Source organism: Chlamydotis macqueenii, chromosome 8 (genome assembly GCF_036417535.1).
Source record: "Chlamydotis macqueenii isolate bChlMac1 chromosome 8, bChlMac1.mat, whole genome shotgun sequence".
NCBI classification, from domain to species: Eukaryota; Metazoa; Chordata; class Aves; order Otidiformes; family Otididae; genus Chlamydotis; species Chlamydotis macqueenii.
The window spans coordinates 32,070,550-32,095,365 of NC_141563.1; the positions used below are offsets into that span (position 1 = coordinate 32,070,550).

The 24,816-nt window shown below is 41.9% G+C and overlaps 4 protein-coding genes across 4 annotated transcripts in view; 1 reads left to right on the plus strand and 3 right to left on the minus strand.

The window, feature by feature from the left end:
• Positions 1 to 722, minus strand: part of SLC1A7 (solute carrier family 1 member 7) — a 54,793-nt gene extending 54,071 nt beyond the window's left edge. The window contains exon 1 of the mRNA XM_010124606.2: positions 582 to 722. Within this exon, the coding sequence (XP_010122908.2) occupies positions 582 to 722 (141 nt within the window). The remainder of the gene's footprint in view (positions 1 to 581) is intronic.
• Positions 723 to 2,344: 1,622 nt separating this feature from the next.
• CPT2 (carnitine palmitoyltransferase 2) lies at positions 2,345 to 8,444 on the plus strand. Its single transcript, XM_086753140.1, has 5 exons — positions 2,345 to 2,562; positions 3,478 to 3,558; positions 3,673 to 3,779; positions 5,226 to 6,530; positions 7,475 to 8,444. Exons 1-5 carry the CDS (start codon positions 2,426 to 2,428, stop codon positions 7,804 to 7,806), a joined length of 1,962 nt encoding a protein of 653 aa, XP_086609266.1. The 5' UTR covers positions 2,345 to 2,425; the 3' UTR covers positions 7,807 to 8,444.
• A 1,787-nt stretch (positions 8,445 to 10,231) lies between these two features.
• On the minus strand, positions 10,232 to 17,423 carry CZIB (CXXC motif containing zinc binding protein). Its single transcript, XM_086753141.1, has 8 exons — positions 17,151 to 17,423; positions 16,976 to 17,059; positions 16,310 to 16,366; positions 15,734 to 15,815; positions 15,204 to 15,235; positions 14,678 to 14,755; positions 11,311 to 11,376; positions 10,232 to 10,476 (listed from the first exon to the last, which is right to left on the minus strand). The coding sequence occupies exons 1-8, from the start codon at positions 17,154 to 17,156 to the stop codon at positions 10,399 to 10,401; spliced, it is 483 nt and encodes a 160-aa protein (XP_086609267.1). The 5' UTR covers positions 17,157 to 17,423; the 3' UTR covers positions 10,232 to 10,398.
• A 904-nt stretch (positions 17,424 to 18,327) lies between these two features.
• Positions 18,328 to 20,259, minus strand: MAGOH (mago homolog, exon junction complex subunit). Its single transcript, XM_086753304.1, has 5 exons — positions 20,114 to 20,259; positions 19,919 to 19,977; positions 19,552 to 19,662; positions 19,180 to 19,262; positions 18,328 to 18,591 (listed from the first exon to the last, which is right to left on the minus strand). Exons 1-5 carry the CDS (start codon positions 20,199 to 20,201, stop codon positions 18,492 to 18,494), a joined length of 441 nt encoding a protein of 146 aa, XP_086609430.1. The 5' UTR covers positions 20,202 to 20,259; the 3' UTR covers positions 18,328 to 18,491.
• Between the last annotated feature and the right edge of the window lie 4,557 nt (positions 20,260 to 24,816).

The following is a 24,816-nucleotide window of genomic DNA, read 5'->3' on the forward strand; positions in this document are numbered from 1 at the left end:
GCAGAAAGAAATGAGTACCTGCAAAGAGCTTAGCTGAAGTATGCTGGAAAAGAAATCTCCAAGTGACTTTAATATCATGGTCTGTTAATGATGGGAAATCCCAAATTTATTAATACAAAATACCATTGGTGTAATATAAACATCTGTGCAATCATCTGTACAGATGATGATGAAAAATATTCCCAGTGTTTCCTTTAGATGCACACGTTCCAAAGCAATATAAAACCCAATGAATATATTGCATTACCCGTTTTAAAGAGTTCTATATTAGGTGCTACATTTCACCTAGCTTAAACACCCACTGTTATTATCCATACTTGTAACACTATAATATGCTTATGCTAGACTTACTAGGTGTCTTAAAGACCAGAACCGTTTGCAAAAGTATTGTTTGAGAATGTGTGAAAAGACCCAGAAAACAGTGTAGATTTACAAATAAATGAAATGAAACAAATTTAACAAACACGCATACAAGCTTTTTATCTTCCAAAGTCCATCCTTAAGTTCCGCGAGTTGCTATGTCTTTTGTTACGTAAGTACATTATTTTCTCTGTAGTGATATGCTGCCATGCCACACATACCTGCTGGGAGAGGCGTCTTGTCCTCAAGAAGAATCCAAGAAGACACCCAATGGTGACCGACAACACCGAGAGAATGAGCAAACCATTTCTTTTACAAACATCCTTGATCCGAGCGAGGATTGCATCAAAAGCCACTGCCATGCTGTCCTCCGTGCTCTCTGGAGAAGAATCAGCATCCCATGGAGAGAGAATTCACTCGCTCCTCTTGTTCGGGTGGACAGACCTAGCTCTGTATAGATCAGATCAAAGCACTTCCAGTTCTGCTTAGCTGACCTGCAAGGTCACCCCTCTGCCAATAGCCACCAAGCAAGCAGCTGGCATTATTGTTCCAAATTAATACCAACAATCCTATTATCGACTACATCATTAAGAGCCTGGAAGAAGATTAGGGGGTTCTGGAAAATTAGAACAGAATGCAGTAGTATTTCTAAAACAAGACTGCTTCAAAACAAAGTGACACTCCTGGGAGAAAGATGGTGTTTGAGTGCATTCCTCGGTCTCCTCAGTTTGGGGTCTGGACATCCAAACCTAGAAAGGGAACAGTGCAAGTCATGCATTCAGATGGGTAAAAGTAATGTTACTGCAGGTTTTGAAGGGGCAGAGCAGGTAAAATTTTGAACTGAACTATCACAACAGGGCAAGCTAGGTGAAACTGAACTTCATTAACTAAAGCAGGCTTGGGTTCTTTGTTTTCATGGCAAAAAAAAGGCTGAACGAGTAGCATGAGAGACATGCATTGAATAGAAAATAGCTGTGTACCGAAACATGCAAGGACAACTTCTGGCATTTAGCATTTATTGTCTTGGAAGTGAAATGATTTCACTTTTCTTCCAACCACTATGTTGATTAGAGCAGGGCCAATTTACTTTCAGAGGATTACCAGACTAAGCCACAGGGATTGCTTTCCTTTCCTTTGCCGTGTCCGCATTCAATCCCAACGCTGATGTTTATGCTAGTGAGTATCTGACAAAAATATACCACCATAACTGTTCACCACGCCACGCTGTCTGTCTGCTTCTGTAGTTTCTGGGTTATTCTAAGATTGTTCACTGTTTTTTTTTTTTACAGAAAATATTCCATACAGTACAACAAAATTGTGTTTACAATATTATACTTTATACTGTTGTTACATGCTTACATATGAGTAAAAAAAGCTCATGAGAGATTAAACTGCTCTTTTTGGAGGCAGAACCAGAATACTGTATGGTCAGCGAGACATATGGACACATACGAGGAAAAAAAAAAAAAAGAGAGAAAAAATAGGTGGAGCCTATATGCTGAACAAGAGCACTGTCAGAACAAGAGGATCACAGAAAATTTTATTAATGCATGTGTAGAAGAGGACTGAATTAATGTTGTGCCATCACAGTCCAGACATTTTCTAATACCAGATAACTTTGCTGCCTTGATACCATGCATCAAATCTACTTTCCAAATTCAATAATAATTTTAAAATGCTTCATGAAATCGCATCGCCCTCCTCGCCACCTGCAACCCTCAGTTTTGCAGCTGGGACTTTTCACCCAGGACGGCCGGGCAGGGCGGAGGAGCCGGCGCTGCCCGAGGCCCGCCCTGGCAGGCGACGGCTCGGGCGAACCTCTCCGGGCCGGGGGGTCCGGCCACCATTTGGCGGTCCTCCACCCCGCCCACCCGCCTCTTCCCGGGGCGGCTGTCGGGGAACCAGCCACAGTGCCTCCGCCCCGCCGCGGGGCGTTGTGAGCTGAGGCTGAACGGGGCCGGGCGGAGCGCGGCCGTTCGGTCGCGGCAGCCGCACTCTCCGGTCCCCGGGGTGGCAGCGAAGGGCGAAGCGCGGGCGGCGCCTCACGGCCTCTGACGCGGCCATCATGGCGGCGCGGCAGCTGGTGCGGCGGCGGGCGGCGGCGGCGGGGCGCTGGCGGCGGGGCTACAGCAGCGCGGGCGCCGCCGAGTACCTGCACCGCAGCATCGTGCCCACCATGCACTACCAGAAGAGCCTGCCCAGGTACGGCGGGGCCGCTGCTCCGCTCCCTGGTGCGCCCACCGCGGCTGTCCTGCCCTCCGGGACTGCCCGTCCCGCGGCCTGCTCGGAGAGGGCTGCGGCAAGGCCCGGAGGCACAGCCTCCTCCGCGGGGCCAGCGGCACTGCCAGCCCCGGGGCGGCCGCCGAGGGCACCTGGCGGGCCGGGCCCCGGCGGGAGGCGGGCAGAGGTCGGTGGCGGCTGGTGGCCGTGCGGGTCCGGCGGCCCTGGGGTGTCCGCTGTGAAGGAGAGGGGAGAGAAAATGCCTTCCCTCGCGTTTCCGTACAGCCGCGCTCGGGGTGTACTGTTCGCTTCTCGTAGTGTGTGCTCTTCGTAAATCACAATGGAGAGGATTTTTTTTTTTTTTTGAAGAGTAAATATGAGTATGAGCCTACTACTGAAACATCCCTTCAGGTTGCAGAGTAACCTCCATGAGTGTGATAGAATTATTTTATAGAAGGAAGAGCATTTTCATGTTTTAGGCTGAGAGGAAAATGACAAAGATGCTGACTAGGAAATTTGAAAAAAAGAGGAGATGTTCAGCAGCCAGCAGTGAGGGGAAGTCCCAAAGCAGGGGTGGCTACCGAACCTTCTGTAGAGCTGCTTCTCCTTGCAATGGTTTGTGTCACTGTTTTCCCTGTAAGGTGTTAGGACCCTTCACTGCAATACCTTTGTAATAAGACAGTCAAGCTGTTTTTCTGCCTCGTTTTCCAATAACCTTATGCTGTGATGACCTATGGCCATCTATTCCCTTTCTTCTGCCACAAGAAACTTTTGAGCCATTTATATAATATGGTGTATAAGGAAGGTGAGGGAAGAGAGGAGGCAGAGAGAAGAAACTGAGGCTTCATTAGTACCATTGCTTATAAAGTGCGTGTCTCTCTGTTCGCCTTCCTTTAGACTGCCGGTTCCCAAACTAGAAGATACAATTAGGAGATATCTGAATGCCCAGAAACCACTTTTAAATGATGACCAATTCAGGTATGGACAAATAAGATGAACATATTGCAGTACATGTGGTGCTTCAGAGCCAAGTGTTACATGTAAAAAGTATGGCTTGTGACAGCATTTTTATTCTTTTATTGATTACTGTAGGAAAACTGAAGAACTTGCTCATGGCTTTGAAAAGGGAATTGGAAAAGAGCTGCATGAGCGACTGGTTGCTCAAGACAATCAGAACAAGCATACTAGTTACATCACAGGTACGTTGGCCTGCTGGATACAGAGGGAATCTATGGGTCATCATGCTTGATAACTAACAGCTCAGAATGCTACAAATAAAATAGGCTGAAGCTTAAGTTCTCTATTCCATAAACTTGGAATAACATGCTGTGAATACCGCCTGTGATTGTATTTGAGCAAATTTTGAGTGTGTGGTGGAAAGAAGAATGTCCATCATCTAACTTGTATATACCAGAATTCTGGATAGATGGATATTGAAGAAATGGTATTTTTAAATGAGTTACTGTATTTAAATTTGAGTTTACAGGTTTTATCTTTTAAATTGCTGTCTGTTTGTGTTTAGGGTAATAGAGGAGCTTAACTGCTAACTCCTTTAAGGAAACTGTAGCAATAATTTTCAAATAATTCCAAGTTATTTAGCAAGAAAACTGAACTCGGGGTGGGGGGGGTGGTGTGTCAGAGAATATGACTAAGCTTTGGAGGCAGAAGTGGTCGGTGCTGTGAACTTAAACCCCCCCAAAACTACAAAACTGTATTATTTTAAACACCAAACGAAAAGGAGTGACAGAAAGAGGATGATGAGAGTAAAAAAAAAAAAAAATGAAGAGAGGGAGAGTATGCATATAGTATGCATATAATTCTTCCTTATTATTGCTTCCACTGATTTCCAAATACAAGTGTCTTCTTATGAAAGTATTGGATGGACAGCAACAGAGGTGGAAATACTTAAATAGCTATGGAAGTAGAAGTTTTTATGTTGCCCAGTGAACGCATTTCTATCCTTCCTCTCTGTTCAGACTACCTGTAAGGGTGTTAGCTCCCACAAATTCTGTGGAGAATACCAGATTATTTCACAAAAGCTGCTCTTTGATTTGTTATCTTTTGCTTTCCATTCACTGTGAACTACACCAACGGTTTTAACTGGTGGCTTTATGGTATTTGTCAGCACTAAACCAGCATGGTGCTTTGTGTCTGTGAACTGTGGGGTGTTTGTATTCCTTTTTGTTTAGTTAATTATTTTTTTCTTAGGCCTCATAAAAGACCTGTTCCACTGGAAATTGTTTTCTGAAAGTATGCCTCCACCCTGGACTTTAAAATCCAAGGTTAAAGGAATATGTGATGTTGACGAATGTGGTTTTAAATCCATAGATGAATGCTAGTTACTCACCTGTGAGGACCTGGAATTAGAATTGTAACTTAGGACCTTGAGTTCCCTATTGCCCTTCTTACAGCCCAGCTAGAAGGTTCTACTTGGGACTGATCCAGGCTTGGAATAATAATTTTTAATACATAAGCTGCCTTGAGGTGAAGTTGGTGTGCACTTGCTTCCTTTGTCTGCATGCCGTCTTCAATAGGCGTTTGTTCATGATCACTGTTGGAGGCAGGATATTGACTACATGAACCTCTGGTCTGACTCAGTAAGCTGCTTTTATGTTCTGACCTATTTCTCAACTCTCCATTTCCAGGTCCCTGGTTTGACATGTACCTAAAAGCACGTGAACCTGTTGTTTTGAATTTTAATGCATTTATGTCTTTTAATCCCGATCCAAAATCTGAATATAATGATCAGCTTGTACGGGCTACGAACATGACTGTTTCTGCTATACGTTTTATGAAGACCTTCAGGGATGGTTATCTTGAGCCAGAGGTTTTTCATCTCAATCCAGAAAAAAGTGACACTGAGATCTTTAAAAAAATTATCCGATTTGTGCCTTCTTCACTTTCTTGGTTTGGTGCCTACATGGTCAATGCATACCCCCTAGATATGTCTCAGTACTTCAGGCTTTTCAATTCTACGAGGGTGCCTAAACTCAACAGAGATGAACTTTATACAGATGAAAAGGCAAAACATTTACTGGTACTGAGAAGTGGCAATTTTTATATATTTGATGTTATTGATAGAGACGGAAATATGTTGAAACCTTCAGAAATACAAGCGCACTTCAAATACATCCTTAGTGACAACAGTCCAGCCCCGGCCTTCCCTCTTGGCTACCTCTCCAGTGAAAACCGAGATACGTGGGCATTACTGAGAAAGAATCTACTGGATAATGGCAATGAAGAAGCTCTTCAAAAATTAGACTCTGCTCTGTTTTGTTTAAGTTTAGATGATTTTCCCATTAAAGACTTTGTGCACTTGTCCCACACTATGTTGCATGGAGATGGTGCTAACCGCTGGTATGACAAATCCTTTAATCTTATCATAACTAAGGATGGCACTGCAGGAATTAATTTTGAACATTCTTGGGGAGATGGTGTGGCTGTGCTCAGGTTCCAGAATGAGGTTTTTAAAGATAGCACCAAGGCACCAGCCATCAGCCCCCAGTCCCAGCCTGCTTCAGTAGACTCTTCTAGAGCAGTGCAGAAACTTGACTTTAAGCTGAATGATGCCTTAAAAGCAGGAATTACCAAAGCCAAACAGAAATTTGATGCCAGTGTAGAAGCACTGTCTCTTAATCTGATTCAGTTCCATGAAGGGGGCAAGGACCTTTTAAAGCAGAAGAAGGTAAGCCCAGATGCTGTGGCTCAGCTTGCCTTCCAGATGGCTTTCTTTCGGCAATACAATCAGACTGTTGCTACATATGAGTCTTGTAGTACTGCAGCTTTCAAACATGGTCGTACAGAAACTATACGTCCTGCTTCTATCCATACAAAGAAGTGTTCGGAAGCTTTTGTGAGGGACCTGTCCAAACATAGCACAGAAGAGCTTCAGAAGTTGATAGTGGAGTGCTCAAAATATCACGGCCGTTTGACAAAAGAAGCTGCTATGGGTAAGTAGGCTTATATCAGACACTCTTGCTTTTGCACTAAAATGTCTATTAAGGTTGCTGTAAACATTTACTTCACAACTAAATAATTTAGTTTTGATGGACGTCTCATGTCAATGTGAACTCGACAAACAGCAGCAGAATGCTGCAGTTTAAAATGCATTCTCTAAGACTTGTTTCTCGATGGAGGAGAATGCCTCTGTGCTTCCCACTTCACTGTTAGTGTGTTGAGAATTTTTTATACTTCAGTTTTTGTCCTTATAGTAGCTGGACTATTTGAAGATTTGATAAATAGTGCTTGTTGCACTACCCAGGGCAACCGAGAACTTTGGCTTTATGTCTGAAGAGTTACTGTCTTATCCCTGCAGGGGATAAAGGCTTTAACAACTTTCAAATCAAACTGATTCTTTGGCTGTGCTACTCCTGGTATTTTTCGGAATACTTTCTTTTGAATTGTCCTTCACAGAAGCATAACTTGTTGTATTGTTTCAGTAAAATTGACTGTTGAACATTACCCCATAGAGTAATGTTCGTAGAGTCTAAAATTTGGCTCCTTTTGTTGATGTGAGATCCCCTTCCTTTTTAGATTTGTAAGTTTTAGGAAAGCTTTTCTCTGTTTTAAACAACCTAGATGTGTTCAGATAAATAGTTGATCAAAGAATGTGATGTATTATTAAAATTGTCTGTTAAGACTGCACTTTTGTTTACTATCATGATTCCTGGTTGAGGCTAGCAGTAAAACAGCAAGCCTTCATTCCCTAGGATATCTGCATTAAAAATGCAGAATGTCTGGATTCCGAAAAGTAATTCCTGCTAATACAAAAATAAACCTCAGTTCTATTGATCTCCTCTTTGGTGGATGAAAAACAATGTGATGTCAAAATAAGTGAGTTTACTTTCCACAAAAATCAGTCATCTCTCTAATACTTGTTATTTTCTTTTAACAGGTCAGGGATTTGACCGACATCTCTTCGGCTTGCGCTATTTAGCCTTATCCAAAGGTATTGCACTGCCTGATTTCTATCAAGACCAAGCCTATGCTCAGCTTAACCACAACATCATTTCTACGAGCACATTGATGAGCCCAGCTGTGCAGTTAGGAGGGTTTGGCCCAGTGGTGTCTGATGGCTTGGGAGTAGGATATCAGGTACACGATGGTTGGATAGGTTGTAATGTTTCCTCTTACCCAACTAGGAATGGTAAAGAATTCCTTCAGTGTGTATACAAGTCACTAGAAGATATATTTAATGTTTTAAAAGGCAAGAAAATCAGTAGTTAGACTTAAAACATTGGAACACCTTACAGTTGCAGTATAAAATGCAGACTATGTCTAACGGGCATCCTAAGTATTCAGCGTGGCTGAGACTGCCCAGCTTAATTGGCTTCATTTATCTTCACTGAACTTGAATACTGTTAGATTCACTGTGAAATTTGTATCTATTTTAAAGAAATGAAGTACAGACCTTAAATGCATGCTTCCGGAAATACAGACATTCGCAATGTCAAAATTAAGTAACAGATCCATCTGTTCAACAGATCCATGTGTTCTTAAAACACATTCTTTAAAATTAAAAGCATTGTTACCAAGTTTATGAACTTGGAACATCTGTGTTCCATGACTGCTCAGACAGACAACAGCACTGTGATAGCACTATATATGCAATCATTTTGAATATGAAAGAGTGGTTCCATTTGCACTCTTGCAGTAAGCTCGCTTACTAACTTGTCACACCTACTTTTCTCTTTAAACTTGAATCGATATCAGAACTGATTGTACCTCAACTGCTTGAAGCCTATAACAGCTTTTTGAGAAACAAAAAATGAAGTTGGAGGGTTTCAGTAACCTGCGATCACTATGTTGTTAAATTGACTGGAAAGTACTGTATTGTAATAAAGCTGTCTGTTAATAACCACAAAGTTATTTTATTGCTACATCAGAATTATACAGCATGGGTAGTCCCTTTGTCAGTAGCTTATGTTTCTTACAAAGGTTGAGAAGAATACTACTGAAAGCACGCTGCAGTGTTGGCTCTCCCCTTCCATATATGAAGTCTGTCCAATAATCTGCTCTTTTTTTTTGCTACATAAGCCTGTGTTCTTGTGCCTTAAAAAAGAAAAATCACTGAACTTTATCTTTTGGCATTTGCTCTTTCTAGACTTCTTCTTGTGTGGAAAAGTAACCTCAAGAGAACTGTTTCCTCCTTGTTCTATCAGTTATAACTTTTGATGTAATTTATCATAGCAAATGCCAGAGTCTTACTGCCTAGAGATGTGTCCTTCATGCATTGAGGCTTGTTGCAGAAATTCTAAAGACTAAAACTTATCAGAACTCTTGGAAGGATTGCAGGAGAGCTTGAGCTTAGACATCAGTGAAACTTAGTGATGTTGTGAATGCGAGATGAAACTGATGCAGATAGTTCCTTGGGTGCTGTTTACACTTGGGACTCTGCCAACTACAAAGGGAGTGGTAGCAAAAGGGGAAGGGGCCTTTGTCAGTCAAGACACTAAAGGTGCTCAGAGTTGCTGGGATTCCAAGACAGAAGCCCTTTGCATGAGATACCCCTTTTTGCACAAAATTCATTATGGTATGTATAACTACAGAGAAGATGAGTCTCTCTGGAGCTGAATAGCAGAGTGGTGCTTGCTTCTGCAGCTCTGTGTAAAACTAGTGCAGCTCATGTCTTTCAGCACAGTCCGCTGTGACAACCAAATATATTAGCAGAACATAAAGTCTGAGCACATTGTTGGATGTGACAGATGAGGTTCAGAGGCTCAAGAACCGTTTTGCCTTTGGATATCCCAGATTCCAGGTTCTCCCAGTGTCTTTTTTCTTTATCACAGTAAGCGTAAGCAATACCATATCTTGAAGTATGAACTGCAAGTGCTAGGAAAGGGAGAGGCATGCTTTAAATATGTAAGCCCAAAGGCTTCTAAACTTTTCCTAGTTAGGGCTGTTTCTCCTGCAGCCTGTAATGTGCTATTCTATTTTTCAGCTGAAAAGGATTATTTTGAAACTTACCATGGTTGTTCTTGCTCATTTGACAAAGGAAGGTGATAATTGGGAGGCATGAAGGAAATAGTACATCAGGAAACAATAATCAGACCAAAAGTCTTTGAATGAAATACACTAAAGGTGGTTTTGATTGTTTTTTTTGTTGTTTTTTTTTTTTTAAACATGAGAATGGCTGGCAAGATTGTGAGTGGACTTGCCAAGAAGTAGAAAGTCTGTCTTTAACTAGGAATGAGTGAAGTTTACTTAATGACTCAGATTTCCAGAAGATGTAACAACTATGTGTAAGTGTCAATAGCAGTCAAGCTGATTAACTGTTCTCAGTAAACTCACCTCTGTGTCTTTACTTGAACTGGCAGAAAGCTATTAAAGACGTACCTTTCCGCTTGCACAGTTAACACAGGACCTTTACTAATACCCATAGCTGTTCCCTGATGGTAGGAGTGATGAGTGAAAAGACTTTATTTTTTTTTTATGTTAGAGAATAAAATGTGAGTACTTCTTAGTGATAGGCTATTGAATACTTTAAGGCAGGAAGTTGTCTATGTAGTTACTATTGATACAGTAGTTAAGCTACAGTCCCTCACAACCATATATATTCCCAAGAAAGACAATGTTAAGAAAACAGCACAGTTCAGTCAAGCTTTTTTCAGTCATGTTATTTTCAGTTTGTACTGAGGCCATCTCAAAAGTCCTTTGTGGAAAATATTCTATTAGGACATTCTGGGGACAGTGAGTACAACTTAGGTTTCCATTTCTGAAGTACAGCCATGTGACAAGCAACTCCAAGGAAAGTGCATCTCTTAATGGTTACAGGTCCTTCATCAATAAACATGTCAAGATTTATTAGGGGTATGAACTTTAGCATTTTATAAATTTATGGGTAACTTCATAGATTCCAACAGATTCCTTTGTTTTTTCATCGTAGTCATTCCAATCCTATAGGAAATAAGATTACACAGTGTTAGTCACAGAGGACAGAATGCAATACTGTCAAAACCAGACTGGAATTCAAACTGAAACTAAGTCTTACTCAAAGTTTGGGTCTTAGATTTCTGTGGAAAGCACTGTGCAGTCACTAAGCTAAGTTGTGATTTCTGTGAGAAGCAAGAGCCCTGACCTGAAATTAAATGGTCTTCAGTCTCAGTGTTTTTATTTTAACAATGATTTTTTTTTTCATATGTAGTCCACAGCCTGTAGTGGACAAGCCAGCAGCCATGGCAGATGAAAGGATTATCTATCATTTACAATACCCTAGTCAGGTGGGTAAGCAGACAAGCAGATCCTTGCCAAGTAGGATACCAGGGAACACATTTGACCTTGAGATTCTTGCTCACAGCCAAGGAAGATTTGCAATACTGCTCAGTATTCTGAGCTTTGAAGGACAGTGTCTTTATATTACTTTTTAGTATCCCTGCGCACAGGAAAAAGTGTAGGCATCTTCCTGGAAAAATCAGTTCACCACTTTGAATAACTGCAGCCATTTAGTATTCCAGGTGTTTGCTCTCTGGAATTCCTGAGTGACTTAAAAGAAAAGTTGCATTTCTACCTTTGTCAGCTGCCAAGCTATCAATCAAATACATACTTCTAAAATGACGCTATTAGTCATGCTGGCTGGCTGTTCATAGTTTCTCTCTCCAGTTACAACCTTTCCATGCCTACATGAAAGAGCAAAACTAGTCTCTCACATGTGCAGGGTGTGTATTTTGGACTAGTGACTTAGGGAAAGCAAGGTAGGTAATTAGATTTACTAATGAAACTAAAACAACATACCTTTTCTAACAAGTTTATGTCATTGAAAGGTGTGCCAGATTCTGCACCTTCAGCAGCAAACCCTGCCTGCAAACACATTTGCAGTAAGTTTTTAAGAATAAACTGCACCAAGGAAATAATAAATATGATCATTGAAATATGTTTAACGAAAGTAACTCAGCACAAACTTTTATGATATTTCTTTTAAGTTAGGTAAAAAGAATGGTCAAGCTCTTTCCCGGGTAAGGGTCAGTATAAGGTTGAATTTTTCCAGTTCACAAACAGGGTCACAATCTAAGCAACAACAGAGTAAAATGAGGGAGTACTGCTGCTCTATTTTTCCTGACAAACAGGTATTTTCAAGAATTCTAGATAATGTTAAACCTGAGTTTCTAAGCTTATGTAGCAGCATCCACCTACTAACAGCTTTGATTTGTGTTCAGAATCCATACAGACATTATGTATAAAATAGCTTTGTAATAAACTTACACTGCAAGAAAACAATGGAAAGAAAATGTGGAAGAGAGTTCATAGTTTTGGCTTAAATATAATCAGAATCCAAGACACTAGAGAAGGAGCAGCCTGTATTGCTTTTAGGTACAGAAGTGACCAGCAAGCTTTATGTGAAAGGAGTGTCACCTGGCGGAATGAGCAGATTAGCATACACAATCAATCATTGCCAAGGGGAGTTCTTCACTGTTGTTACTGTTGCTGTAAAGAGCTGAAGGAAGTGATAGCACTAGGAAGGAAATAGCATTATCAGTGGGGAATAGCACAAGACCAAGGTGTTCTGTTTTATCTTCTATAGGAACAGCTCTCTCATTTTAGGGTTCACAGTTATCAAACTGTAAATTAATTTTTAAATGTAAATTTTAAAATCGCAGCCACCTCTGTCGCATACAGGAGAGTTTCTTACATTGCTATTTCTAACTACAGAATTTTATTAAGAAGTGACTAAAGAGCCAAGGTAGCTTCTTCCTGGTTTTCTGCAGGGGATCTACACTTGCGTTTTTCATAAAGAAATCCCCACTACTGCCAGTGAGACATTTAACTGCGAAAGAATGTATGAAGTAAGACACATGATTTTAAAATATTTCAAGACTGAATGGAAGGTTAAGCACTTGGGAGTTAAACAAACCACAGAGTGTGGCAGATGTAACAACAGGAGACCTGTCTGCAAGGCACAATGTGAATACGGCCTTTATATCATTGTCAAAAGTCCATCTCAAGGGAACTGTTAGGGGTACAGAGGAAGATCAGTAGCATGGGACAAAGATGCAGAGCTGCAGTATAGAACAAACACAAGAAAAATAAAAGAAGCCTTGGTTTTGCTACCTGGAGATATTCACCAGCCCTCCAAGGAACAAGAAGCCATGTGACTGGAATTACAAGCTTCTGTACCAGACACTCAGAGCGACTTGCATTCTTACAGCTTTGGCGTCAGAGCACAGACCCGTTTAATCTCTGCAGAGGGAGCTGGGCCACGCAGTGACTTGTCTGCCCTCTGCTGACTGGCGAAGGACCAACAGCTAAAGCACAAACGCACCAAGGAAGGAAAAATGCCTGTTGACTTTACAACACGATGAATTGTCACATTTTTGTTACCAATGAAACTATTGGCTGTGCCACAAAGCAAGGAAGCTTAAGAAGGTTTAAGAGAAATTTTATAAAGAAACCTCCATTTTTTAGTTAAAGCTTTCAGCTGAGGGACAAGAACAGGAAAGGAGCTGAACTATCCTCAAGTAAAATTAAAAAATATGTATCAGATTTGCAGTAGATCTACTTAAGCACATTAAACAAGAAATACAAGTAATTGGGGAAAAACAAATTGTTCTTGCCCGTTATTAGAACACACAAATACCTAGTATGAATTTGTTGCTGCTGCTAGGTAGGAAAAGAGGGTTTATATCGGAGAATCAAAGGATACTTTCTCCTCTTTCAGACTCAAATATTTTTTTGAGAAAACTACGGTAATTTAAATAAGACATGCAAGCATTAATCCATTCTAACTTGACTTCAGGTATGGTTGTCTTATGTCTATTAAAGACACAAATAAAATACAGTAATGCTATGGCCATATGCTATGTTTTGTGCTAATCAAAAGCCAGATCTAAGGTTGTGGAGAAGCTATGCTGGCTTGCATCCTGTCAAATATAAAGCAGTTTATAGAATGGAACTGCAGAAGTCTATATATTTACTCATTTAGGCATCAGAAAATTCACTAAAATACCTGCTCAGGGATTCAGGTGTACTCTCCAATAGAGTACACAGAACAAACGTTGACAATATTAAATTAAAAGCTTTATTACAGCTGTGAAGTCTTTGTTCTGCAGATAAGAGTAAAATTGACAGCTAGGATGCAAAGCTTTAAACATCATCTACGTTTTGTAGTCTTGTCATAGATTTTTCTTGAAGTGCAAGTTCCTAGGTCTGGCTGCAAAGCTTTCAAACAGGAATAAACTAAGAACCATTCTGTTCCTCTAAAAGATGGGCTTAGTTTAAATAAAGCAATAAAAGAAGACTGCCTGCAGCACACTGCAGTGGTGATTTTATTTATACTGAATTCTTTGTAGGATCAGCTTTTTTTGGTCTGTTTCTTAGTACAGTCTCACAGTCTGAGGGAAGGATAAGACAGGTTTATATTTGTCAGTCTATTTACACCTAATCCGACTGGAATAATAGGTTAAATATAGCAGGGAGTTAGCTTGCATACAGCACGACCATGCACAAGAAAACGAATCACCGAGGACTGTTTTGGTCCTGAAGGTATCTTTCAGTTCTGAACCTGGAGTTGTGCTTTGCAACAGTCTTCAACTGCTGTTGGTCTTCAGTCTTTGTCTGATCAAGTTTCAAATGGAAAAATGCCAACATTCATTTCCTGTTGGCTTTGGTGATGTCAAATCTCAAATAAAATTTGATTTTTTTAGAGGCCATACACTGAAGACTGTTCATAAGCTGAATTTCATTTACTGTCTGCAACATACCAAGCAGCAAAGTGGTGCTTTCCTGAATGTGGCTGTCTAATGATGCACTCCTGCAATTCCCCCTTGGGAAAGACTCCCTTTTGCAATAACTGAACAATGAAGACCTTTCAAATGAATTCCAATGAGCACTTGTAAGGCAATTTGAATACGACTCTAAGGTGTGTTTAATTTTAGATTTTACTGGCACAAAGAATACCAGACTTGTTAGTGCTGGCTGCTTGTGGGGTTTTGGTTGTGGTTTTTTTTTGAGTCAAATGAAGTAAAAGAAAAAACTAGGAAAACTAGGGAGGTCTAGGACATTCCAGGGAGAGCAGTACCATTTCAAACAGTGTGTATTTTATCACTCTAGAATCTATAAGAAGTGCTCTTAAACACTGAGAAACAGATCACAAATAAGAACTCACCTGTGGTTGAAAGTCAACCGGTTCCAGGCCTCGACATTCAAACTCCACTATCGTTTTGAATTTTTCGCTGTCTTCAGCCTATAATTGAGTCAGAATACCATTAGTTTTCATCTGGTGGAGAAAGACAGTGACAAGCATTAGTCTAGGAATGAACTGCTTTAAAGGCAGTACTATCAACTCTGATGTCCCAAGTGACAGCAAAATCCTAGGCCTCATTTAATAGGTGGTAATTAACTAGAATTTCTTAATCTGCCACAAGGAAGCCTTCAAAAGGAAATTAATACAAGCACTACATAATTGCCTGTAATTTGAGTGATACAGTTTTGAATTTTGCTTATGAAATGCATCATAGATTATTCTACACTTGAGACTGTGTGCAGGAGCCTACAAGAGACAATTTTCTGTCAGAGGAGAATACCAGCTTTTGTGTTTTTGAAAGAGGAATGTGATGATAAAGCAAAACCTAAAAATATTATTAACACTTATTTGTCTTTCACTTGTTATATAAAAGAGAAAACAAACTTACGTTGTAAGGTTTGATTGTCTGACTTAAAATATCTAAAAAAAAAAAAAAAAAAGAGAAGTGTAAAAGTGAGTGGCATCTTCAGTTTTATTCAGCCCAAATCAAGCACCGGCTGCTTCTTTCAAAGAAATTTCTTTATACAAAGCAAAATAAACAAAGTAACCAAGCAGTTCCTGCAGTTGGCCCTTTCAAAAGGTAAATTCCATTTTTCTCACTTCTCCTGAGAAGTGTACATTACACCATTTTGTTACCCTACCAATGCAAAAAAAAAAAAAAAAAGTGTGCTTCTATAAAATGACATTACGGATACAGGTTTTGTTCATGTAGAAATCTGAACTCACTCACTTGCTGTCTCCTTCTTGAGCATGATGACAAGTATGTACCTGTTGTGAACTCAAGCACCAGTGTACAAAGAAAAAAATCCCTGGTGAATGCTCTTTACAAACAGTGTCAAGCAAGGATGGGGACTAAAAGATAAACTTAGGAGAAAAAGTGTAAACTGAATTACGCCTCTTCAATTTCTAAGCACATACCAATGGAGTTCTCCCTGGAGCACAGCTTGCATTTCTGCACCATAGTGGCGCTTCCTCTGCCTCCTTTCAGGGGAGCACTGTCCTAAAAACCATGACAACAGAGACATCATTTTTAACTGCACTCTGCCACTGGAAACCTCTGCAAAGGTAAAGTAGTTTTTACAACAATGGTCTTTAACTTTTTTAAAATATTGCAATGAGAAGGCTTTTGTTAAACTAGGAAGATCCATAATTCAGAAAGCTGTGATTATCAAAGAATAATTCTGTCCTAGACTTAAAATAATGAATAACAGATACACTATGTGTTGTTCATACAGGCATGTTCCATTAATTCTTCAAAATAAATTCTTACCCTTCAGTAGTATGCAACAAAAAGGGACGATTATTCAATTAACAGTCTCCAAATATTTTTAATATGGAATATGACAGCATTTCCTGAATGCACATAGCTATTAAAATACTATCTCGGCTAAAATGTAAGTCGTCACATCCCTGATGATAATAACTCTTGTGTGTATGAGGCAGGTTTTTGATTCTCGTTTTTGTTCTGATGCAGGTTACAACAGGGAAACATACCATCAATCGCAGATACTGGCATTTTTCAGAAACTTCACCACAGTTCCCACATTTCAGCTGAAAAATAAACATAAATCAGGCAATGCAAAGCTGTCAATAACCAGGGATTTAAAAGCTGAAGGAGCTGATGTGAGCCCTCCAGATTCACAATCCCCGCTGTTTCACAGCTGAGAGGGGCTGGAGCAGGTTTGAGGTGCCATCTCTCCTGACAGGCTTGTGAGCTGACTCGACCTGGTGGGTCTGCCCTTCGAGGTGTTGGATGGAAAATGTGTTACAAAGCAGGGTCACGAAATAAAAGAGAGGAATAGTGCATCTCGTCCTTCACCTGCGTTACCTGCCAGTGGATATTGGATTACCAACCACCTCACCAATGGAGGCACTGACCAACACTTCAACTTAAGACTTTTTATTATAGCAAACTCATGTCTAATGGCACGCATGTACTAGTGTATGTGTGTCTGTACACTTCTACCATCACATTCGTTGCTCCTGTAGCAGCCTGTCTGCAGTGTGGAAAAACCCCATCGCTGTTTACGCTGAGAGCTGGGACATCTACCGCCACGGGCCTTCCTCGCCAGGTGCCCGCTGGACACCCGACAGGCCCCGAACACCCAGAACGGCGTCCCCCGGCTCCCCAGGGCCCCGAGGCCGCCCAGCCCGCCGCACCTTCAGGTACCATCGGAAGTCCTCCCCCTCGGCCCGCAGGCGGGTGATGTTCTCCAGCGTGGCCCGCAGCTGCAGCCCGATCCTCTGCAAGGCAAAAGGCAGCGAGACAGGCCGTCAGTTCGGCTCGGCTCGGCTCGGCTCGGCTCGGCCCGGCCCGGCCGCGGCCCCTACCTACCCCCATGGCCTCGCAGGGCGCCCGGCAGCTCACGGGGCCGGGGAGCCAGCGCACGATCCGGACCCCTCAACCCCGTCCCACTTCTCGCGGGAGCCGCTGAGGGTTTCCAGGCGCTCCTGCGTGGTTTTAGTGCTGGTTTGTTTGGGGTTTTTATTTTTTTTTTTTTTTGTTTTTCCCCACCCTTCACCGCGTTGCGTTGGTGCCCTCAACCAAGCTGGCGGCTGCCTCCCGGTGCTCTCTGCCGTGCTGAAGCTGCCGTGAAGCCGAAGCTGCCCTCGACTAAGATGGCGCCCGCCGGCGCTGCCTGTCACCGCCCCGCCGTCCAGCGGAGCGGCCCCGGGCGGGAGGCGCGGCGGGCTGGGCCCCGGGGAGCGGGGCGGCCGGTTTCGGGACGCGGTGAAAACGGAACGGGGGACGTGGGGAAGCGGGGCGGGCAGAGGGTGTCTGTGGCGAGAGGGGGGGAGGCAGGAGGTGCTGGCATGGGTAATAGGGGTTAGATGTTTTCACCCTTTAAAAAGTAATTTAACCACCATCTTTTTATCATCGCAGTGGCTAGTAATTTAGGAAAACCTGAAAGAGGTGCTAGAGAAAGCAAGGGCACAGTTTGGCAGTGCTGCTGTGGGAAAACTCCCGGAGCCTGCAGGGAGCCTCAGACCACTGCAGTGCTTTACAAAAATCACCACTTTGAAGTCAAGACATATTTGGTCTCTGAGTCTCTTTATCAGTTCTGCACAACTATCTGCTAGTTTAGAACTTAACTAAATACATTCTACATTGCTTCTGAATTCAGTTTTTCTAAAGCTGGATGGCTCCAGGGTGGCCCGTTGTTTACATCTGCTCTGAAGGCAAACGGGCAATCGCAGCAGCAGGTTGTTAGGAAGCTGACGTGTGTCTTCGCCATAACCAGTTATCATGTGCAGAGTCAGGGCTTCAGTTGTTTTGCAATTCTGAGCTGGCCAACAGAATATCTGACTCAGGATATTTAACAACAGAAATTTAACTTGACAGCTGGCAAAAGTTTCATTTCACAGAGCTGGACTTAATTCCGTTTTCTACTGCTGCATAGAGAAGTGAAGTGTAGCTTTGAGTGATACAAGTGAAGTAACATACTCTGAATGTACCATCATAAAAGAAGTGTTAGGAAGTCAGTTGCTCACCAGAACTTATAAATAAAAAATACAGATGTCACTATTTTATTAAGACAGTCACTGACAGGTTGTAAAAAAAAGTTCTAACATACATAAAACCTTCAGGCCACAAATAGCAAGGAACTGAAACACCATTCCTCCCCACCCTCCCACCCCATAGAGATACTGCAATACAAACTTCAGTTTGTTTGATTTAAATTGGCTTAATCTTGAAGTGTAGTCCAATAAGACTGAAGACTAGACACTTAAGGTCCTGGACCAGGTAGTAAAACACTCTCAAGCCTTCTGGATCCCTGCAGTGCACAACAGAAAGAAGGAGAAAAAAAAGTTACATTCATGTCTTAAGAAAGCAGTTTATAGAACTAACCTATTTAAAAAAAAAAAAAGCTCATAAGGGGACTTTTCAGAGGTCATCTTAGATATTAACAGATTTGTTTCATCCTACATTGATTGATACAATATTCTGCAGCCCAAGCTTGCAAGTTTTAAGTCTTTACAAAATGTGCATTTTTAACATGAAAGCAAGCGATAACGTAATTTTGGATTCAGAAAATGATATTCAGTCTTTTTGGCTCAGGTGCAGTCTTAGTCTTGGTTCTAGAGACATTGGTGCGGAGAGGCAAATGACAGTTCAGTTCAGACTCTGAATGTGGCTAACAGGGGCTCCCACAGTAAGGTCAGCTGCGCAGCGAGTTTGAAAATGCAGTGTATAGTGCCACAGTCTAAAAGCTTTTGGTACATTACGCAGAGATACAGAGCACTTGTGTCCCCAGGAACTGATTTGTATTTTGAAACAAAATAAAATAAAAATACCTAGTAATCAGCGATTTCTAATATAGATCATTACATAAAAGCAACAGAAAAAAGCATAGAGTACTTACTTGGATTGATTGACATCAATAAGTGAACCGATTTTTGATGTGGTAAAGGAGATGTGTTCATCCCCAATTACTATTTCAAGTTCCTGAAAAATAAAACATTGTAAGAAGTCAAACTACTGCTTTCTGATGCTGGTTACAGAAATACTTAAGTAGGGAGATGACAGCTGTTTCATTTTTCTTACAAGTTATTGAATGCAGCAGGTCTGTGAATAATATTAACTCTCACAATTAAACTGCCATTGAGGCACTGCTCAGGTTTTAAAGTAGTATTTCTTTCCTTTTTGCCTAGAGACAATACTGACACAAAGAAGACATTCAGTGATGCTTCTAATACATACAAAGCAGCAATCTGAAAGGACACCATACACCAACCTGCCGCCCAACTCTGTCAGGAGGAGGCCACAGCGCGTCGTCTTCTTTTGTGATTTCGCTGTCGTCGATTATTCTCTTCAGCTCCTCCATCACGCTCTTATGCACGTAAGCCTACACACAACAGTCCAAGATGAAGACGCAGCCCCAGGCGCTGCCGCGGTCGCTCCGCTTGCGCACACCGCCGGGCTGGCGTTTCACCCGGCCCGCTTCCCACGCAGCACCCGCTCCCGCCGCCTCCCACCCCCCAACCCACCCACCCCCTCCCACCCCCCAACCCACCCACCCCCGGCATTAGGCCGCTGCCGCCGCGGCCCCGGCGGCTCCCCCCCGCGCCGAGCGGCCCAGCGGCGGCCGCCTGTCCCCTCACCTCCTTCCGGATCATCACGTCGTTCTTGTAGTTGCTGTTGTTGGCGTAGCGCAGCTTCCCTGCCGAAGACAGCACGGACGTTACCGCCCCGCCGGGGCACGGCCCCGCGTCCTCCCGGGAGCTGGCAGAGCGGGCCCCGCCGCGCCCCCCCCCCCCAGCTCCCGCCCGCCCGCCCGGTGCCGCGCCGCCCCTCACCGTCGGGCCGGAACTCGAACTCGAGGAACTCGTGGCCGAACTTGCCCTTGTGCCCCACGTAGTAGCGGAGGTAGAAGTCGCTCGCCATGGTCCCGCCGCCGTCCCGGCATGCACCGCGCTGGCGCGGGAGAAGCGCGTCACGGCGGGAGGGGCGGGGCGGAGCGTGCTCTCCACTCCCATTGGTCGGCAGCACCAACCGCCGCGAGTCGGAGCAGCAGCAGCAGTGGCGGCGGCGTCGCCCCCTGGTGGCCGCCGGTGGGCGCAGCCGGGCCCGTGAGGGCGGGGCTGGGCTCCCGCTACCTCTCGCCGCGGCAGGAGAAGGGCAGGGCCGGGCCTCAGCCGGGGCTCCCTTGCGCTGGTCTGGGCGCCGCCGAGTCCCCAAAGCATCAGGGGCCCTGCCTCACGCCGCCCCCTCCGCCTGCCCCCGGCAGCTTGGGCGCCGTCGCTGAAACAGAACGGACTGAGGTCCAGGCGCAAGTATTGGTTTGTCAGGGCCGCTCGATTCCGTCAGCGAAGGACGCGCTGCACAGCTTTGGCCTAAAACTTGGGACTTTTTTTTGTAGGTGGAATATGAAAATTACTCACTTATTACTAATAAGGGCTTTCTTGTAATATTTAGACATAGTAATAAAAGAAAAATGAGCTGCAGCTAGCCTTTTATTATGAGTCCAGACATCAACATGGCTGGATTTGGCCCCCATGCAGCCAGTGCATCCCTGTGCCTCCCTTGCGCTGGTACTGTTTTGTGGAGTTTCCCTCACCACTGTTGGCCTGAAGTTTGAGTAAATGGACTGGTGGTAGTACCTTTTTACAATTTGGGGAACTGCTGAGAGGAAGGAAATAACCAGAGACGTGCCCTTTTGTAAAGTATTCTCTTCTGAAATAAACATTTAGAAATAGAGTATCTCTTGTCCTCATAGCTACAAGGGACACATTTTATTGAGGACACTGAATAGGAGAGGACATCTTGTCCTGTGGTAGGGTTGAAAATGGATTTTACGCTGATGAACTTGGTTTCATTTAGGTGGTGCTGCATCACATCCCAGGTGTAGGCAGTTAGAGCAGGGCTAAACCTCACACTGCTTACTTCAGAGTTACAGCAAGGTTAAGTCTGGCAATATTTACTGTTATGAGCTAAGTGGAAGTAGCTGAACTGCTTCCAGATCTAATCTGTCCATGGAAATAACATCATCTTTGGTAAAGTATTGTGTAAATAATCAGATAAATCTTTTCATCTCAGTTAATTCTGTGGGGAGGAAAGCCCTGGCTGTCCACATCTGGACATAATTAATACGTGAACTGACTAAACGCCCCATTGATAGGCTGTAGTTTGTTTTTCAGGAGCCCTGTATTTTTTTGTGATCTAACTTCATCTTCTGACTGTATAGGACCTTTCAGCTTTCACTAATATAGTCAAAACAAAAAAAAAATGTTGAGATTGGTGTTTGATTTCTTTTGACATAAATTATTGCAGTAAGAGGCAATACAGTAATTTTCTGGAAAAATCTGAATGTTTAAAGCTAGACACTCATAAATTAGAGCTAAATAGCTACTTTGGATATATTTTAGGAAGTCGTTGGATTAAAATACTGGAGTAAAGAAATTGCATCTTTATCTTGTTTAACTTAAATTACTATTTCCTTGGACCTAAAGACACTGTTCACTGGGCACACACAAAGTAAATAATAATTTATTATAGACTCACCAAGAGTGAGATAAGAAAATAAAAAGATAGGTAGAAGGAGGTAAAATATTAAAGACTCCTTCTTGAACAGATCATTGACTCCTAGTGTCCTTCACTGTGTGGTTATAGGTCATGCTCCTTCTCCTCTGCCTAGGTTAGACAGCTTTTCTTACGTTCTTTTCCTAAGGGAATTGGAGGATATTGAGGGACAATCATTAGTATTCTAGATAAATGTATTTATGAATAAAGATTAAAAACTAAATATGTACAACTCAGCGAAATGATGAATGAAGTAGAGCACTTTTTCTTGAGCCTAGTATGCCAGTACTCGTTGCATTTGTATTTTAGTTTGATTGTTCTGTATGATGTGGCATGTGACATGCTATGTTGTACTGTGTTTACTAGGAGTAAATTTAATCCTTGCCTTTGGTTAGAAGTTATATATATATATAAAAGTGTTATATATATATATATATATATAAAAAGTTAATAGAATGACATCTTCAGAGTTCTGCCAGATGTCATTACAAAAGTGAAGGCATGTTTTGAAGTTAGAATTTTTTTTTTTCTGTTAGAAAATCAGAATTACAGTTAATTTTGAAGCAAACTCTGCAGAAGCACCTCAGAAGGTGTTAATGAAACAAGACAGAACTTTGTTGAACAGAAATAACATCAGGTTAAGGATGTTCACTAAAGAAATTGTAAAGGGTTTTTTAAAATTTTCACTATATAAAGAATGGTGGAAAAGTGTAAATTTTAAAATAAATGTTAAATCACTTTTCTTTTTGCATTTATATTATGTTTAGGAATACTGGAAATATAAATCTGGCTGAGTTTGGAAGATTGACTTCAGAACATACATGAGTCTCTTCACAGCTGAGATGCTAAGAGGCAAAGTCAGAACTGTAGTGGAAAGCTGAACCAATGGAAAGCTGGTGAGGAAGTTAGTATATGCACTTTGCCTGGATTTATGTCGAGTTTGCTTCAGTTTAGCTTCTCATGGTTACGTGACTGGCACACGTGAAAGATATTCACATACTACACTCCTGTTTAACAAAGACCGATGTTACACTGATCCAATTAATGACTTTCTGTAAGCCTCATAGACTCCTCTGGTCTTCCTAACGTTCAGTCTTTTTGGATTCCATATTCCCACTGCAGCAGTTATGGTAAGAAAGACCTCAGCTTCTGTGAATTAAAATAAGTTAGTACTTAGCCTGTTCTGCGTATTAGTCCTAAGTGTATGCTTAAGAAGAGGCTCAATGTTTTGCAGGAAATGTTGAGATTCCTTTTTTCCTGTTAAAAAGTAAACTGGAGTTGTAGTCTCTCACAGCATTTAAGGATCAGACACTTACATGTCTTTTTGTTGCATTTCTTCTTCCTGAGTTTTTCCATGTGAAAAAGATCTAGTGTGGTTATATTGCCTTATTCTGTTCCTGTCTGTCCACTTCTAGCACGTACAGGAAGTTGATGCGGTTCATTGCTGTTCCGTCTCTCCAGTAAGAAACACTTTCACTGCCACTCCATGTACAGTGTGACTCTTTGTTTAAATAGTATTGTCCTTTTATAGGAATATTGTCCTGAAACCGATCACTTAATACGGTTCTAATTCTTTAAAACTAACAGAGTACCAGCTCGCAAAGCCCTCTCATGCAAACAGATGGGAGCTACCCCCTAGGAGGCCTTGCCAGACCTGGGCATCTGATGAGAAAGTTTTTCTGGGTGAGTTCTGTCTAAATGACTGGGACAAAATCATGCCTGTCCTGCTGGGCTTAGAAGCTTGGGCTGTTGGATCAAAAGTCCCCATAATTTTCTCATCACAACAGACCTACCTGTCTATCTTTCTGTCATTTATGGCACCTTTCTGGTAAAATTTGGGGTTTTTTTCTGCAGTCCTCTCACAGTTTAGCTGGCTATATATATGTTTATCATTAAAATGGTGGTTAAAATTAGCGATTTCTTGGACATAGTTTCCTGGGTTTAGGCAGACTCTTGGTAGTAGCTATATAAATGTGAAAAAGGATTCATTGTTTTTCATATATTTGGGCTTGCATATTCACAGCTGCATTCTGCCTTCTTTATGAATTTCCATTCTATTACATATTGAAAAGTTGTCCCTTCAGTAGAAGAGTCCTACTGATACAGAAATAGCTAACCAGTTGCTTTCTTAACATTTACAGGGAGTGCAAAGAAATTTGAGCCTAAAAAAAGTAACATTCATTTTATACCAGACTGAAGGATTTTTGGCAAAACTATTACCCTGCTTATTATATGAACTTGGTTGTCCAATCTAAAGGTAATACCAATTATAAACTTTGTGTGTTCCTCTTAAGTACTGTCTGGTTTGACTTCAAGTTCAGAGAGTGGGTTTTTTTTTGTGAGAGAACGACTCTACTGTAATTATCTAAATTGTTTTATAAGCCTTTTCAGGAATATCAGTGCTTAATGCATTGTTGTTTAAATTACTGTGTTGGAAGGAAAAGCAAACTGGAATATGAGTTATCCTGCATTTAAATTCATCCAGGAGGTGTCAACTGTCTTTGAGCTGTGTATACTAATTCTAATATATTTTACAATGAATGCATATTATGAGTGAGATAAAAATGTTTGGTTTTTTTTTTTTTTTGCTGTGTGTGTATTTGTTTTCTTGTCTTCTTAAAACAAAAGTCATGTTTGATGGCATTACAGTAGATAGTGTATTGCTACCACAGTGGTGTTTGGGTTATCTTCACACATTTATAATCAAAGGCAGGCTATGCTGGAATGCGTTGGCTGAAGGTTGTATTTGTGAAAGAAGGAAATGCATGGGCTGTAGTTCTTTTCATTCTGTGTAGTAGCATGTACAAACAGGGATTGTTCTGCCTCTGAAGAAAATATCTCTCTAATTACACATTTTTAGCATTATTATTTTAGATATGCTAGAAGGACTGTAATATAACAATGTGCATCTCAAATTTTGATACTGATACTGTTTATAAGGTTGGTGGGGGATTTTTTGTTGTTGAAGAGCAAAATTTAC